This window comes from Hyperolius riggenbachi, chromosome 12, assembly GCF_040937935.1.
Source record: "Hyperolius riggenbachi isolate aHypRig1 chromosome 12, aHypRig1.pri, whole genome shotgun sequence".
Classification (NCBI taxonomy): Eukaryota; Metazoa; Chordata; class Amphibia; order Anura; family Hyperoliidae; genus Hyperolius; species Hyperolius riggenbachi.
This window is the reverse complement of record NC_090657.1, coordinates 236,593,972-236,607,959: the sequence shown is the minus strand read 5'-3', so window position 1 is coordinate 236,607,959 and position 13,988 is coordinate 236,593,972. Positions and strand designations below refer to the sequence as shown.

The 13,988-nt window shown below is 46.1% G+C and overlaps 2 protein-coding genes across 4 annotated transcripts in view; one reads left to right on the top strand and one right to left on the bottom strand.

Moving 5' to 3' along the window:
• The window catches only part of LOC137541843 (heparan sulfate glucosamine 3-O-sulfotransferase 3A1-like), a 218,185-nt gene extending 216,086 nt beyond the window's left edge, over positions 1 to 2,099 (bottom strand). The window contains exon 1 of the mRNA XM_068263384.1: positions 1,225 to 2,099. Coding sequence (XP_068119485.1) covers positions 1,225 to 1,700 — 476 coding nt within the window. The 5' untranslated portion in view covers positions 1,701 to 2,099. The remainder of the gene's footprint in view (positions 1 to 1,224) is intronic.
• The window catches only part of COX10 (cytochrome c oxidase assembly factor heme A:farnesyltransferase COX10), a 1,230,266-nt gene that overhangs the window by 638,397 nt on the left and 577,881 nt on the right, over positions 1 to 13,988 (top strand). The window lies entirely within an intron of this gene.

Below are 13,988 nucleotides of genomic sequence, written 5' to 3'. Positions count from 1 at the left end.
GGGGATGCTGTACATGGACATTACACATGAAAGATTGGCCACAAGAAAGTTGGCCTAGTGGGTGGAACAGGCATGAATCTAGCCTTGTCCAGGCACAGCAGATAAGATAGAGATACAGGAAGCTGTTCAAAGAATAACAGTTAGAGGTGAAGTCAGCAGGGCCTCTCTCTGATCCTATAGAATGGAGGGTCCTATTCAAGATCGGCCTACTGACATTTAAATCCCTGAATAATCTGGGCCCTGGATACATGAAAGATATGTTGCAGCTGCATAGCAATCCCCGCATTCTCAGATCCACAGGTTCTAATAATCTAGTCATACCCAGAGTCCACTTGGAAACTTTTGGTCCCAGAGCCTTCTGTCATGCTGCCCCTACGTTTTGGAACTCCCTACCTCAACAGATCAGGACAGCTCCATCCCTGGCCGTGTTTAAATCCAGACTGAAAACCCACCTGTTCAGTCTGGCATTTGCAGAATTATAACTTTTGTTGTGTGAATACTTCATCCTACTAATTACTGAATCTGAGAGAGCCTAAGCGCTTTGAGTCCTATGGGAGAAAAGCGCTATAGAAATGTTATTGTATTGTATTGTATCCTGACATTTCTAGGAGAGCAAAGGCAGAAGTTATGGGCTTAATAACAATCTGATTTTACCAAACAAACAAACTTAGTTGCGATTAGAAAGAAGCGATCGTAAGTCATTGATTGTTAAAATTATAACCAACCCGATCATTACAGCTAGAAGTGATCAGATTGTTTGTTGTGGATTGGCACCAGTATCCAATCTGATCCTATCGGTTGGAATGTAAAATTGGATCCTTTAGAGTCAGGTGGGGGGGAGGATGACATTCACCGATTCATACTACAAAACTGAGGTTAAGAATGCAATAACAGCAATGCCTAATAATTATAAGTGAATATTGAATAATAACCACCACGTGGGAGGCAGTTCTGGGCTAGCTATAGCTGTGTGAATAGAATAATAAATAAACTCCCATAATTGCCCCACAGCACCCCCAGAGGTTGTGTGCAGTCGATGTGACCCCAGCAGATAAAGCATGCAGTGTGAGGGTGTGATTGGAAGATAATGGTCCATAACACGTCTCAGAGCACTGTGCATCCCCTGTCATATGGTAAATATCATCGCGTATCAGCGTGCAGTGCAGTGTTCCGCCGCTGGCCGCTAGAGGGCAGCAGAGACTCAGCATTAGATAAGCGGCTCACCTGTACCAGTCCAGTCCCTTGTCGTAGTTGCGATCGAAGAAGTGGGGTTCAGCTCCCACCGCCCTGATGTCGGGGTGCACCCGCAGGAACTCCAGCAGCGCCCGGGTCCCCCCTTTCTTCACCCCGATGATGATGGCCTGGGGCAGCTTCTTGCTTCCTTCCCCCAGCGGGGTGAGGGTGCTGCCCCCCTCCAGCACAGGGTAGGGCACCCCAATACTAGGGAAGAGGCGGCTCCACTGCGCCCCCTGCTGGTGTGAGTTGCCTTTATGGTCCCTTATTCTGAGCCTCTTAAGCGAGCGGCAGAGTGCCAGTGGGGAGCCCCCCTCCTCCTCCTGGGGGGCCCCTGGCATGGTGGGCCCTGGCATGCCCAGGCAGTAGAAGACATAGAGGCACATGAGGAGGCAGCAGAGCAGCAGCAGCAGCTTCCTGAGGACACTCCTGGCCAGGGGCTCGGGCAGGGCACCAGGGAAGGTCATGCTAGCCACCAGCAGCCTGGCATGGCCATGTCACCTGATCCTAGGCACCAGGGCAGCTGCTTCATACTTGCCACACAGTGAGAGCCCCATAGACCTGTGCCCATCCTCCTCCAGCAGCTGCATGCCCGGGTATCACCAGTGGATTGCAAGCTCCATGGACCAGCAGCGCATTGCTAGGCAGGGAAACGCGTTCAGTCCAGCAGCTGTCAGAAGCCCCCCTGATTCCAGGCAGATGCGATGCAGAAAGCAGTCTGTACTCAGTGAGTGATGCGAGAAGCAAAGGTGATGTTCATAGCAAGTCAGTAACGTGTTCTCTCCTCTGATCCTCTGGGCTGGCATAGAGGGGGGAGGATTCCTGGTGATATTCTGCCAGTGCAGGGTGATGGAGAGCTCTGACAGCCCTGCTGGGGGGGGAGATGTTCTGGCAGCCCTGCCGGGGGGGGGGGGGGGGGATGCTCTGGTAGCCCCCCTGTGCAGTATGTGGGGTCTGTGCAGGGTATGAGGGATGCTCTGGTAGCCCCCCTGTGCAGGGTATGGGGGGTGCTCTGGTAGCCCCCCTGTGCAGGATCTGGGGTCTGTGCAGGGTATGGGGGATGCTCTGGTAGCCCCCCCTACAGGATCTGGGGTCTGTGCAGGGTATGGGGGATGCTCTGGTAGCCCCCTGTGCAGGGTATGGGGGATGCTCTGGTAGCCCCCCTGTGCAGTATGTGGGGTCTGTGCAGGGTATGAGGGATGCTCTGGTAGCCCCCCTGTGCAGGGTATGGGGGATGCTCTGGTAGCCCCCCTGTGCAGGGTATGGGGGATGCTCTGGTAGCCCCCCTGTGCAGTATGTGGGGTCTGTGCAGGGTATGAGGGATGCTCTGGTAGCCCCCCTGTGCAGGGTATGGGGGATGCTCTGGTAGCCCCCCTGTGCAGGGTATGGGGGATGCTCTGGCAGCCCCCCTGTGCAGCCCTCCTCCAGTCTCTCCTGTCAGTCAGAGCTCTAGTCTTCACACGTGGGCAGCAGCACAGCAAACTTCTCAATGACATCACAGCACTCACCATAAAAAAAGAATCGCACCAATCAGTAGCCAGGAATGGGATGAATGGAATGTGGAATGGTGAATCAGGAGAGAGAAGGGTGTGGCTTCATCATTGCTAGAGCCACTATGAAAGCTTGTCTCTGCTAATGCAAACCATTGTCATAGGTGACGCAGGTGACTTGTGTGTAACAGAAAATGGGATCCCATAACTGACATCCCCCTGTTCACTTCTGTCCCCCATGTCCCCCCCCTCCGCTGCCCCCTCCTCTCCCAGTGCTGGCCAAGCGTGCTGCATTCTGTGTGTGCGATCCTATCACCATCTATTCCTTCATCAGTCCCCCTCACACTCCACAGCTACTGCTGAGATTCACCTGACTGCAATGTGTGTAGCCAAAGTGTCCTCATACATTCACATGTCAGTATTTACTGGTAGTGGTATATATATATGCAGCACTTCACAGAGTACATAGTCATGTCACTGACTGTCCTCAGAGGAGCTCACAATCTAATCCTGCCACAGTCATAGTCTAATGTCCTGCCATATTATTATTATGTATTTATATAGCACTGACATCGTCTGCAGCACATTACAGAGTACATAGTCATGTCACTGACTGTCCTCAGAGGAGCTCACACTCTAATCCTACCATAGTCATAGTGTAATGTCCTACTATATTATTATTATGTATTTAAATAGCACTGACATCTCCTGCAGCACATTGCAGAGTACATAGTCATGCCACTGACTGTCCTCAGAGGAGCTCACAATCTAATCCTACCATAGTCATAGTCTAATGTCCTCCCATATTATTATTATTATTTATATAGCACTGACATCTCCTGCAGCACTTTACAGAGTACATAGTCATGTCACTGACTGTCCTCAGAGGAGCTCACAATCTAATCCTGTCATAGTCTAATGTCCTACCATATTATTATTATGTATTTATATAGCACTGACATCTTCTGCAGCGCTGTACAGAGTACATAGTCATGTCACTGACTGTCCTCAGAGGAGCTCACAGTCTAATCCTACCATAGTCATAGTCTTATGTCCTACCATATTATTATTATGTATTTATATAGCACTGACATCTTCTGCAGCACTTTACAGAGTACATAGTCATGTCACTGACTGTCCTCAGAGGAGCTCACACTCTAATCCTACCATAGTCATAGTCTTATGTCCTACCATATTATTATTATGTATTTATATAGCAGTGACATCTTCTGCAGCACTTTACAGAGTGCATAGTCATGTCACTGACTGTCCTCAGAGGAGCTCACACTCTAATCCTACCATAGTCATAGTCTTATGTCCTACCATAGTCATAGTCTTATGTCCTACCATATTATTATTATGTATTTATATAGCAGTGACATCTTCTGCAGCACTTTACAGAGTACATAGTCATGTCACTGACTGTCCTCAGAGGAGCTCACACTCTAATCCTACCATAGTCATAGTCTTATGTCCTACCATAGTCATAGTCTTATGTCCTACCATATTATTATTATGTATTTATACAGCACTGACATCTTCTGCAGCACATTACAGAGTACATACTGTGGGTTGCAAAGGTATTTGGCCCCCTTGAAGTTTTCCACATTTTGTCATATTACTGCCACAAACATGAATCAATTTTATTGGAATTCCACGTGAAAGACCAATACAAAGTGGTGTACACGGGAGAAGTGGACTGAAAATCATACATGATTCCAAACATTTTTTACAATTAAATAACTGCAAAGTGGGGCAGAGGAGCTCACAGTCTGATTTCTATCATAGTATGCATTACAGACTACACTGAAGGTTAGATGTCAGTAACTGTCCCTCAGAAGATTTCACTATCTATTCCCTCCCACACCCTACGGCCATTTTCAGGGGGGATACTAACTAGTTATCAGAATGTTTTTGGGGTGTTGGAGGAAACTGGATTGCTTGTAGTAAACCCATGCAGCAATCTTTCTGCAGTCAGTCTTCTGACTGGGGTTTGAGCCTGGGACTGTAGCACTGCGTGGTGAGAGCTCTATGCAACCATTATAGTGAATACTCCATTGTCTACACCTCATTATGGTCAGTACATTATAATCTATACACCCTACTGTAGTTGGTAAAACCAGCTCAGGCTCCTCCCTTTAATCAAGTTGAGTATATAAACCAAACCAAATCTGGTAAACATGGTGTTTATATAGCGTCGATATATTCCGGAGCGCTGTACAGCGTATATTGTCTTGATGGAACTCGGACATTCCTCTCTGTTCTAAAAGATAAGCAACAGCATAATAACCTTTATAGAAAAAACATTTCTTTGTTACAACTGATACAAATCCTTCAATAAATCTGCAGTGTATCTACCTCCTGCTTTCATGGAATCAAATATAAGGTTAACATCCTGTGTTTACAAATTACCTGCTCTGCTGTGGTAGAGTAGATTTCTGAGCTGCCACGGCTGAGCGATCAAATTACAGTGGTGATTATTTACAGATGAAGGAGAATTAGACAGGCTAAACTCCCTAAATACTGTACCTACGGGGTGCATTTCTCTGTTTTCCTTCTGTCCTGTGCAAGAGTGCAGGTCACTTTAACCGTCCCTTAGAGGGGAAACCAGTTAACTTATCTCTATGTTTTTGGAATGTGGGAGGAAACCACAGTGCTTGGGGGAAACCCATACAGACAAACTCCATGAAAATAGTGTCCTGGCTGGCTATAGTATTTTATAACATCATACTTGGAAAGTTATCAGTGTTAATAAAACTGGTTTGGATTTTGTCCGTTGCTGTTGGCATGCTGGGACTTGTAGTTCCGCCAGTCAGCGAGCTGAGGAACGCACAGTGTTAAGTGGCAGGACGAGGCTTATTGCATATTCAGATGTCCGGAGAAAGGATCCGCGTTCTGACAACACTGGCGGCATCAGATTGTCTATGCAAATCCTATTTGACTTGCCTTTGCATAGGAAGCCGTGGTCACACTGGAATACAAATGTTGTCTCGTTCCTGCGCTCGCCTTCCTAGTCTAATCACCTGGTTTATGTTTATTCTTCTGCACATTTGCATAGCTCTGCAGGCCCCCGAGATTTATCTTCCGAGAGCCCCAGAAACAAGACGATGATAACGCAGATCACCTGACTCGCAGCGAGTATGGGGGTTATGCCCGGGGTGACAGCAGACGGTCCCTCCCTGCCCCCGCCATGCGTTGTCCTCCTGTGACCTGGCTGAGCAAGTAGCACTGAATGAACAGGCCGCATGGAATCTGCGCATTGCCGCCTCTGTGCTGCACCTCACCTGCTGGCACGGGCATAACCGCATCCAAAATGGGGGATCCTTGGGTTTCCAATTTAACGGACCACTCCAGTAAAAAAAAAAAAAAAGTAAGCCGTTAAAATCTGTCAGAACCAACTGGTTTTGAATTAGCAACTAAAAAATTGGATTAGAAACAAACAAAAAAAAAACCCTTTGCACTCTCGCATGCAAATGTTAAAAAAAAATGCATTCACAGATTCACTCCTCCAGGCACCACTGTTATCCCTAAAGCTAAGTTGAAATTTCTTGTATTCCTCATATTCACTCCCTAACCAGCTCCTGTCATCTCCAACTCAAAAACATATCTCGCATCTGACCTTTTCCCGCATCTGACCTTTTCCTCACTCAGGACACAACTAAAATGTTAATACATGCTCTTATAATATCTTGTCTGGACTATTGTAATATTACACACTGGCCCCGCTCCAATCTGCACTGAACTCAGCTGCTCGTCTCATTCATCTTTCTGTTCGCTCTTCCTCTGCTGCTCCTCTCTGCCAAGCTTTTCATTGGCTGCCAATTAACCAGAGGTTCCAGTTCAACCTCTAAAGCTCTCCACAATCTCTCTCCTCTCTAGTTTCCAGATTCCAACCCAACTGCAATCTTATTCTTCTCGATGCCCGTTTCATCTTATTCTTCTCGATGCCCGTTTCCCTCTCTGGGCTATGTGACTTCACTTCCTCTTCCTGGTGACTTCACTTCCTCTTCCTGGTGACTTCACTTCCTCTTCCTTGTGACTTCAAGAGATGCAAGGGAAATTCTCCCCAAACAGGAAATGGAAAACAGTAAACTCCAGACTGGATAGCGTACCTTTGATGTAGGATTTGAGCCTGAGACTTTGCTCAAGCCAGTACATAAAACAGTAAGGAGTTTTGGGGCAAGGCTCCCTAATGATCCTGGTCACTGTTGAGCACGCCCTAGTGGCTGCAGCCCCAAAGCACTCTTAAACTGCCAGGAGAAAAGCGCGATAAATGTTCTGTGTCTTGTCAGACTAATGTCTGAACTCCATCCTGCTGTATCCAAAACTAAAAAAAGACATTTTGGTTGGAGTTTTAGTTTAACTTCGTAGCTCAGGAAGGAAGAAGATATTTTTAATAATGGGTCACAGATCAATGTTTCCCCCAATTAACCTCGCTGGATCTGATCACACTCCATCCAGGCAACGGCTTATTGCCTACTGGCATTTTACATGGATAGATGGTGGCGAGGTCACAAATGGCGGCCGGCGCGCGCTCCATGCTGATTTCACACATTACGGCGCAGCTCGGTGCCTGGAAGACACACATAAAATCCATACATTTCCATACAGACCCGAGAAGACCCAATTAACACCGAGACTTCCTAAAAGCCGCTTTCACATCCATCTCTATCAATATTCTATCGGCGTGCCGTAAAACGGGGGAGAAAGGGCGGCGCGGATGACACTTTTAAGAGATCTTCATTTCTATAATAGATAGTCGGAGGCTTCCAAGTATCATTACAGTATTGCTGATTAATTAGAGACTTTGCAGACTTTGGCTGCATTATTGGGTAGATGTGGAATAGAGCAGAATTCTATGCCAGTGTGGCGGGCTCCCTGCGCGCCGACCATCGCCTACATGTGTCCGTACGGGTACAGTGGCGCTGCTGCTGCATATAGGGGCAGAGCAAAAACAGTAGTAACTGATACTACCCCCTTTCCCACAAGAAACCTTTCATTACTTTTCTCCAATACATCATCTGGTATGTCTGTATGGCTGAAATTGTGACGAAACCCCTCCCCAGCGTGATGTCAGGGCTATGGCCATGACTGTTTCCTGTCTGTGAAGTTCTTTGCATTGTAGGAAATAAATGATAAATAAATAAATGACAGTTTCCAACTGCCAAGCAAGCAGTATCTCCCTATAACAACCTTTCAGTCTATCATATTGTTAGTGGGCGTGGTTATAGATGAATGGCGGTTGGTGCTGCCTGTTTATTTCCTTGTCTGCCAGTAGTAAAAATGACGACCTGCAGGGTCCCAGTGGATCAGACAACATGAACGAATTACACTGCGAATATCAATCATTTCTTGATCTATCTTCCATTTTTTAACTTCTCAGTTTGCAATGTATTTATTTATTTATTTTTTTCCCTTTACTGTCTTCCGGTAAAGTTCCCCTTTAATATTGGACCCCTGTGAATCAAACGGATAATCGCCCCAGGTATTGCCAAGCAAGAAACACTAGTAACTAAAGTCCAAAATTAAGACCAGATATTGTTGCTGTAGGACAGGAGTCAGGAACTTTTTTGGCTGAGAGAGCCATAAACGCCACACATTTTAAAATGTAATTCTGTGAGAGCCATACAATATGTTTCAAACTGGGACAGTAGGGCTCACGTCCCTGTTGCTATAGTGATGTGTATACAGTTGATCCTCCGGGCAGCGGAAGTGTCAGACACATCTTCAGCTTCTCTTGGGTTTCAGCAACATCAGCAATTTCCCTGAGAGCCAGACAGGAGAAATACAGACTAACAGCTTGTACAATTAGCTAGCTAATTGTGGGAATCTCGTCCTACAAAGTGACTGGACCTGACAGGGCGCAGAGTGGGACCATTAGAATAGCCGTTAGTTTGGGGGGAGTGCAAGTAAGTTAGCAGTGCATGTTACAGCAGTAGCATGCCTACTTTGAAAATGTTACTTGCGCTGCCACACTAAGCTGCGCTTCTTGAGCAATGCAGCTTAGTGAATTGACTTCTACTGATTTGCCTGTGAGCCAGATGCAGCCATCAAAAGAGCCACATCTGCCTCCCAAGCCATAGGTTCCCTACCCCTGGCTGTAGGAGAATTAGATCTTCCTCTCCTGCTAGTTTGCAGATTCGGCAATCTGGGAGGCCTCAGGTGCGTTCCACGACTCTGTGACATCCTGGGCAGAGTAGTAACCTATGTCTGCTCACGTAAACCTCACAGATTTTTAGATAATATCTAAACAGTTAATACAGCCAGTACAATGCATGGAAAAAATAGAGCTGCTTATCTGTACCAGGAAGCTGGCCTTCTGTGTTCTCTGTAGCATCTTAAAAAAAGCCAAAACACAGCAGAGGAAATGCCTTTCGCTCCTCCTTCATTTGCTTTGCTCTCCACCCTCTTTTGCCTTTCCCTCAACCTGATCAGTGACTGTAAAACCTGCTATGACAGCTAGGAGTCTCTGTCTATACTTACAGGTCAAATAGACAGAAATCAATGAGGTAATGTTGCTAAATAGCTGCAACTAGCATATATGTACTTTACATTACACTACATTACACAGCCAAATATAAAGACAATTTCAGAAAAACAGTTCCCACAGTTAGGCTTCTTGCACACAGGGACGTTACAGGCGCATGTTAGTGCAGCCTGTAACGCTATCCCAACGCACAGCAATGTAACACAAGTGGGCTGTTCACACTGCCCACGTTTCGTTACATTGTAACGCAGCAAAGTGCTGCATGCTGTGCGTTCTCCGCGGTAAGCCGCGTTAGACTGTTTGCTCATGCTCGGTCATGTTGGGGAGGAGGGGAGAGCCGCCGGGCACATGGCTAATTAATATTCACTGCACTTTGTGACGTGCAGTGTTTACTTCCTGGAGCGGCCGCTCTGTGCGGCGATTGGCCGGCCGGGACCACGTGATGCTGCATGCGTCCAAGAGTACGCATCACGGCATCACGGACGCCAGAGTGAGCTGCACAACGCGGCTCACTCCGACGTCCATACCAGAGAGCACCAGGCGTTGCGTTAGGGGCACGTTATGTGCCCTATAACGTCCCCTAAACGCAACGTCCTGGTGTGTAGTAACTAGCCTAAACATCAAATAATTTGGGAATTTCTTCATCTGCGGTACATTATATCATTAGAAGCTTCAGAATATCCTGAGAAATGTCTATAAGCAAGGGGCAAGGCTGAAAGCCATTATTGGATGGCTATGATCATTAGGCCCTCAAGAGGTGCTGCTTCAAATCAAATCCAGGAATGGTTCTATATTGAAAATCGCCAAACTCGAGCACTTCCAGAAATTATTGTTTGTATGAACCCAGTTAAAACTCTATCATTCATAGGAGAAACATGATTACTTTGCAATGCATTGATTTTTTTTTTCTCTACCACTATTTTTTTTTAATTAAGTTCCTCTTTAACCCTTTAGCAGTTAATTTATTTAGAAGATTGCAAGTGCTCCAGGCCAATTTATTTATCACTTTTTTTATTTCTAGCTGATGCGCCAGTGTTGCCCGGGTATGTATGTTGTTAGGTCTGCCCACTTTTACTAACCCTACCGCACAATTACTCAATAACCTAGTTTGTGAGCTTTGTGGTCTTTGGCATCAATAATTTGCATTGAAATTAAACAAATCTGACTAGCTGTGGCTTCACCCCCTTTTCTGAATTTGAACCCCAGTCACCTATTGACCAACTGTAGCAGGTTTGAGGCTTGTGCCATTAACAGTGCAAGAATGGCAGCAATTACATATTCCCCTTGAAAATCAATAGATGAATTTTGATTGGCTTTTGTAGGCTCCACCCACTTTTCTGAAAATGAATCCCAGTTACCCAGCGACCAACTGTGCTAAGTTTGAGAACCCTGCCATTAACAGTGCAAGAATGGCTGCAGTTTATATTTTCCCAGTGAAATTTGTCTCCGCCCACTTTTTGGTTATGGGGATAAAAAGTATCCTGTATATTATTCCAGGTACTGTTCTATGTGTGGGCCAAATTTCATTCAAATCCGTTCAGCCATTGTTGCGTGATTGAGTAACAAACATCCAAACTTTCGCATTTATAATATTAGTGAGATTTGTTACATTTGCTTTACTAAATAGTACTGCTGTAAATGTGTATTTATGGTCAATTATCACTAGGGGGCAGTGTGAGACAATAACAGAGGACTTCTGCTTTCAGTTTCTGTATTTTCTGCTAGTAGAGAGAGATCAAAGCATTCCAAGATATTTACAGCACAACCAGTTCTGCCGACTTGAGGTCACAAGCAGGGTACTTATCTCAAACAAGATAACTCTATTGAAGCGGCTAATGGTTTAAAATAAACCTCCGGACTAAAAATCTACTCAGCAGAACTGAAAAGCTTGGTATTTGTTAAACAGTTTCACAGCATCAGAATTTAGTTTTTCTTACCAAAGCATCATTTTTAGCTGCATTTTTAGCTAAGCTCCACCCATCAAAGAAAAAAAAGCCCAGGCTTTTTTCCCTGATGCTGTGCAGAGCATGATGGGATTTCCTATGTTGTTATTCACGTTGCCTAGCAACTGGGAGAGGTGCTCAGGACACAGGACAGTTGGAACTGTGTCTCATGCTCCCTGTCACCTCCTTTCAACCAAAAAGATGGCTGCCCTCATGAAATCAAACATTTGCCTGTTCTCTTAAAACAGTGTGGGTAAAGGCCCATACACACGTCAAATTTTTTTAAATGACCCGTCGTTTAGACGTCCTGTCGTTCAGTTGTCCGGACGTCAAATCGGGTGTGTGTACAGTCCGTCGTTCAGCTGCTAAAACGGGTCTTATCAGCTGAACGACGGACTGTACACACGCCCGATTTGACGTCCGGACGACCAAACGACGGGTCGTTTAAAGAGAACCAGAGACGAAGCACCCTCATGTATTTTATTACATTTATCAGTAAGAACATGACAGTAAACACCTACCCTGCTTTTAGTTTCATTGTTATCTGCTTAATTAGTCTATTAGCAACTGTGATAACAATCCACCGACTATTCAGTCGAGGTTTGACCTGGAATCATTATAGCTGAGTCACTCTTCTGTGGAGTCTTTTCAAGCCCAAGCCTTCCCCTCTCCTGGCCTCCTGGCTTAGATTTCCTGCTTTGCATACTGAGAGCTGTGATGACTGGGAGGGAATGCTCTGCTGAGAGAGAAGCTCTGTGGCTGCAATATGATCCCTGTGTGCTCTGTGTGCACTAGATACTGATAATAACGGCAGTTTCATTCCTATGAGAGACACTTCCTACAGGCAGATATTATACCAAAATGAAAGCACACAGATGAGCCTTTCTCATATAGCCTAGATAGCAGCCTAGTCTCATATAGCCTAGACAGCACATCCAGAACTCATATAACCCGGAAGGAGAAGGGATATGAGCCGGCGGCCATATTGGATATTTCCTGGAGGAATAATGGATAAAAAAACACTAAAAAAAGGCACACCAGAGCGGCAAAATTATCAGGTAGAGCATTTATTCTTTACAAGCTATCAACTGATATGTTTATTTTGTGTGAAACGTTCATCTCTGGTTCCCTTTAAAAAAATCCGACGTGTGTATGGGTCTTAAAGGACTTCCGAGGCCAAAATCCGGGCCCAAAACATAAAAAAAGTTAGCTACCTTCATGGCTTTGTAAGGCACGGAGGACGCCGTCCGCGCCCTCCGTGCCGTTCCGCCTGGTCCCCTCTGGTGAATAGCCCCCCGAAAGGCTGCGACCCCACGGTCCGGGTCGGCATCTTCTGCCCCTATAAAGATGGCCGCCGGAGCTGGCCACGGCTGCGCAGTCCGCATAGCCGCTACTGCGGCTGCGCAGCTCTAGGGCCAACCCCCCGATCACGTAACAGGCAGCGTGGATCGGAGGGTTGGCCCTAGAGCTGCGCAGCCGCAGTAGCGGCTATGCGGACTGCGCAGCCGTGGCCAGCTCCGGCGGCCATCTTTATAGGGGCAGAAGATGCCGACCCGGACCGTGGGGTCGCAGCCTTTCGGGGGGCTATTCACCAGAGGGGACCAGGCGGAACGGCACGGAGGGCGCGGACGGCGTCCTCCGTGCCTTACAAAGCCATGAAGGTAGCTAACTTTTTTTATGTTTTGGGCCCGGATTTTGGCCTCGGAAGTCCTTTAAGAGATTATAATATCTATTTTAATTAACATAACTAATGTATGTTTGTTTAGGCTGGAGTTCCTCTTTAAGTTCAGATAGTGAGGCTTTTGTCTACTCCAAATCTCTAATGATAGCATTCCCAGAGGAGAGATCTAAAGACATTTTTTAGCAGACCGGCATCTGCTGTAATTCAGGTCAGCGATTTTAACCCATTCAAAAAATGGTTATCTGTATTTTTATTTGACAGATATTGCACAATAAAAACTATTTCACCTGTATAAGATAACATTTCATTCTCAGCCTGTTAGTGTCCCGCCGTGGAATTCACGAGTTGTACGCGAGCCCGAACTAACCAGCCCTAGAATGATTCAGAACACAGCCGTCTTTTTCTTTTTTCATAAAAACATATTTAAACTGAATCTCAGAACTCAGATTTAATTAAAACAGTTTAATTGCCGACACAGCTTAAGTTACAGTCTTCAGCAAAGAGAAACGGTAACGCAGGAGACATTTTTTATTGCAAACATTAACGAAAAAAAAAGAGATTTGCAGTCACTATCCAGTAATCTCTGAGAGCTGCTCTCCGGATTTCAACAAATTGCTTTCATTAACCTCTGTGGGGCTGCGGACTGTAAATTTGCCTCCGCCGGAGAAAATTAGTCTATGATGATTCCATTTTCTGCGATATTTACCATTTGCTAATAGGAAAGCATACAGGAAATACATACAGGATGCATTTTTCTATGTGTTCTTCCTGTCCTATGCAAGAGTTCAGGTCCACTTCTAAAGGGAATGTCAGAGAAAATGAAAAAAAAGATCAACTTACCTGGGGCTTCCTCCAGCCCCTTGCAGCCGTCCTGTGCCCTCGCCGCAGCTCCGGTGGCTTCCGGTCCCCTCCGGTGCAGATGCCAACATCTACTGCGCCTGTGCGAGTGCTGCTCGGTTTCGCGCTGATGTCATCTGAAGTGTTCTGCGTAGGCACAGTACACTCCAGATGATGTCAGTGCAACCACGAGCGGCACTGAGATTTGGTGCTCTGCAGAGAGTCACTGAGATTTGGTGCTTTGCAGAGAGTCACTGAGATTTAGTGTTCTGCAGAGAGTCCCTGAGATTTGGTGCTCTGCAGTGAGTCACTGAGAT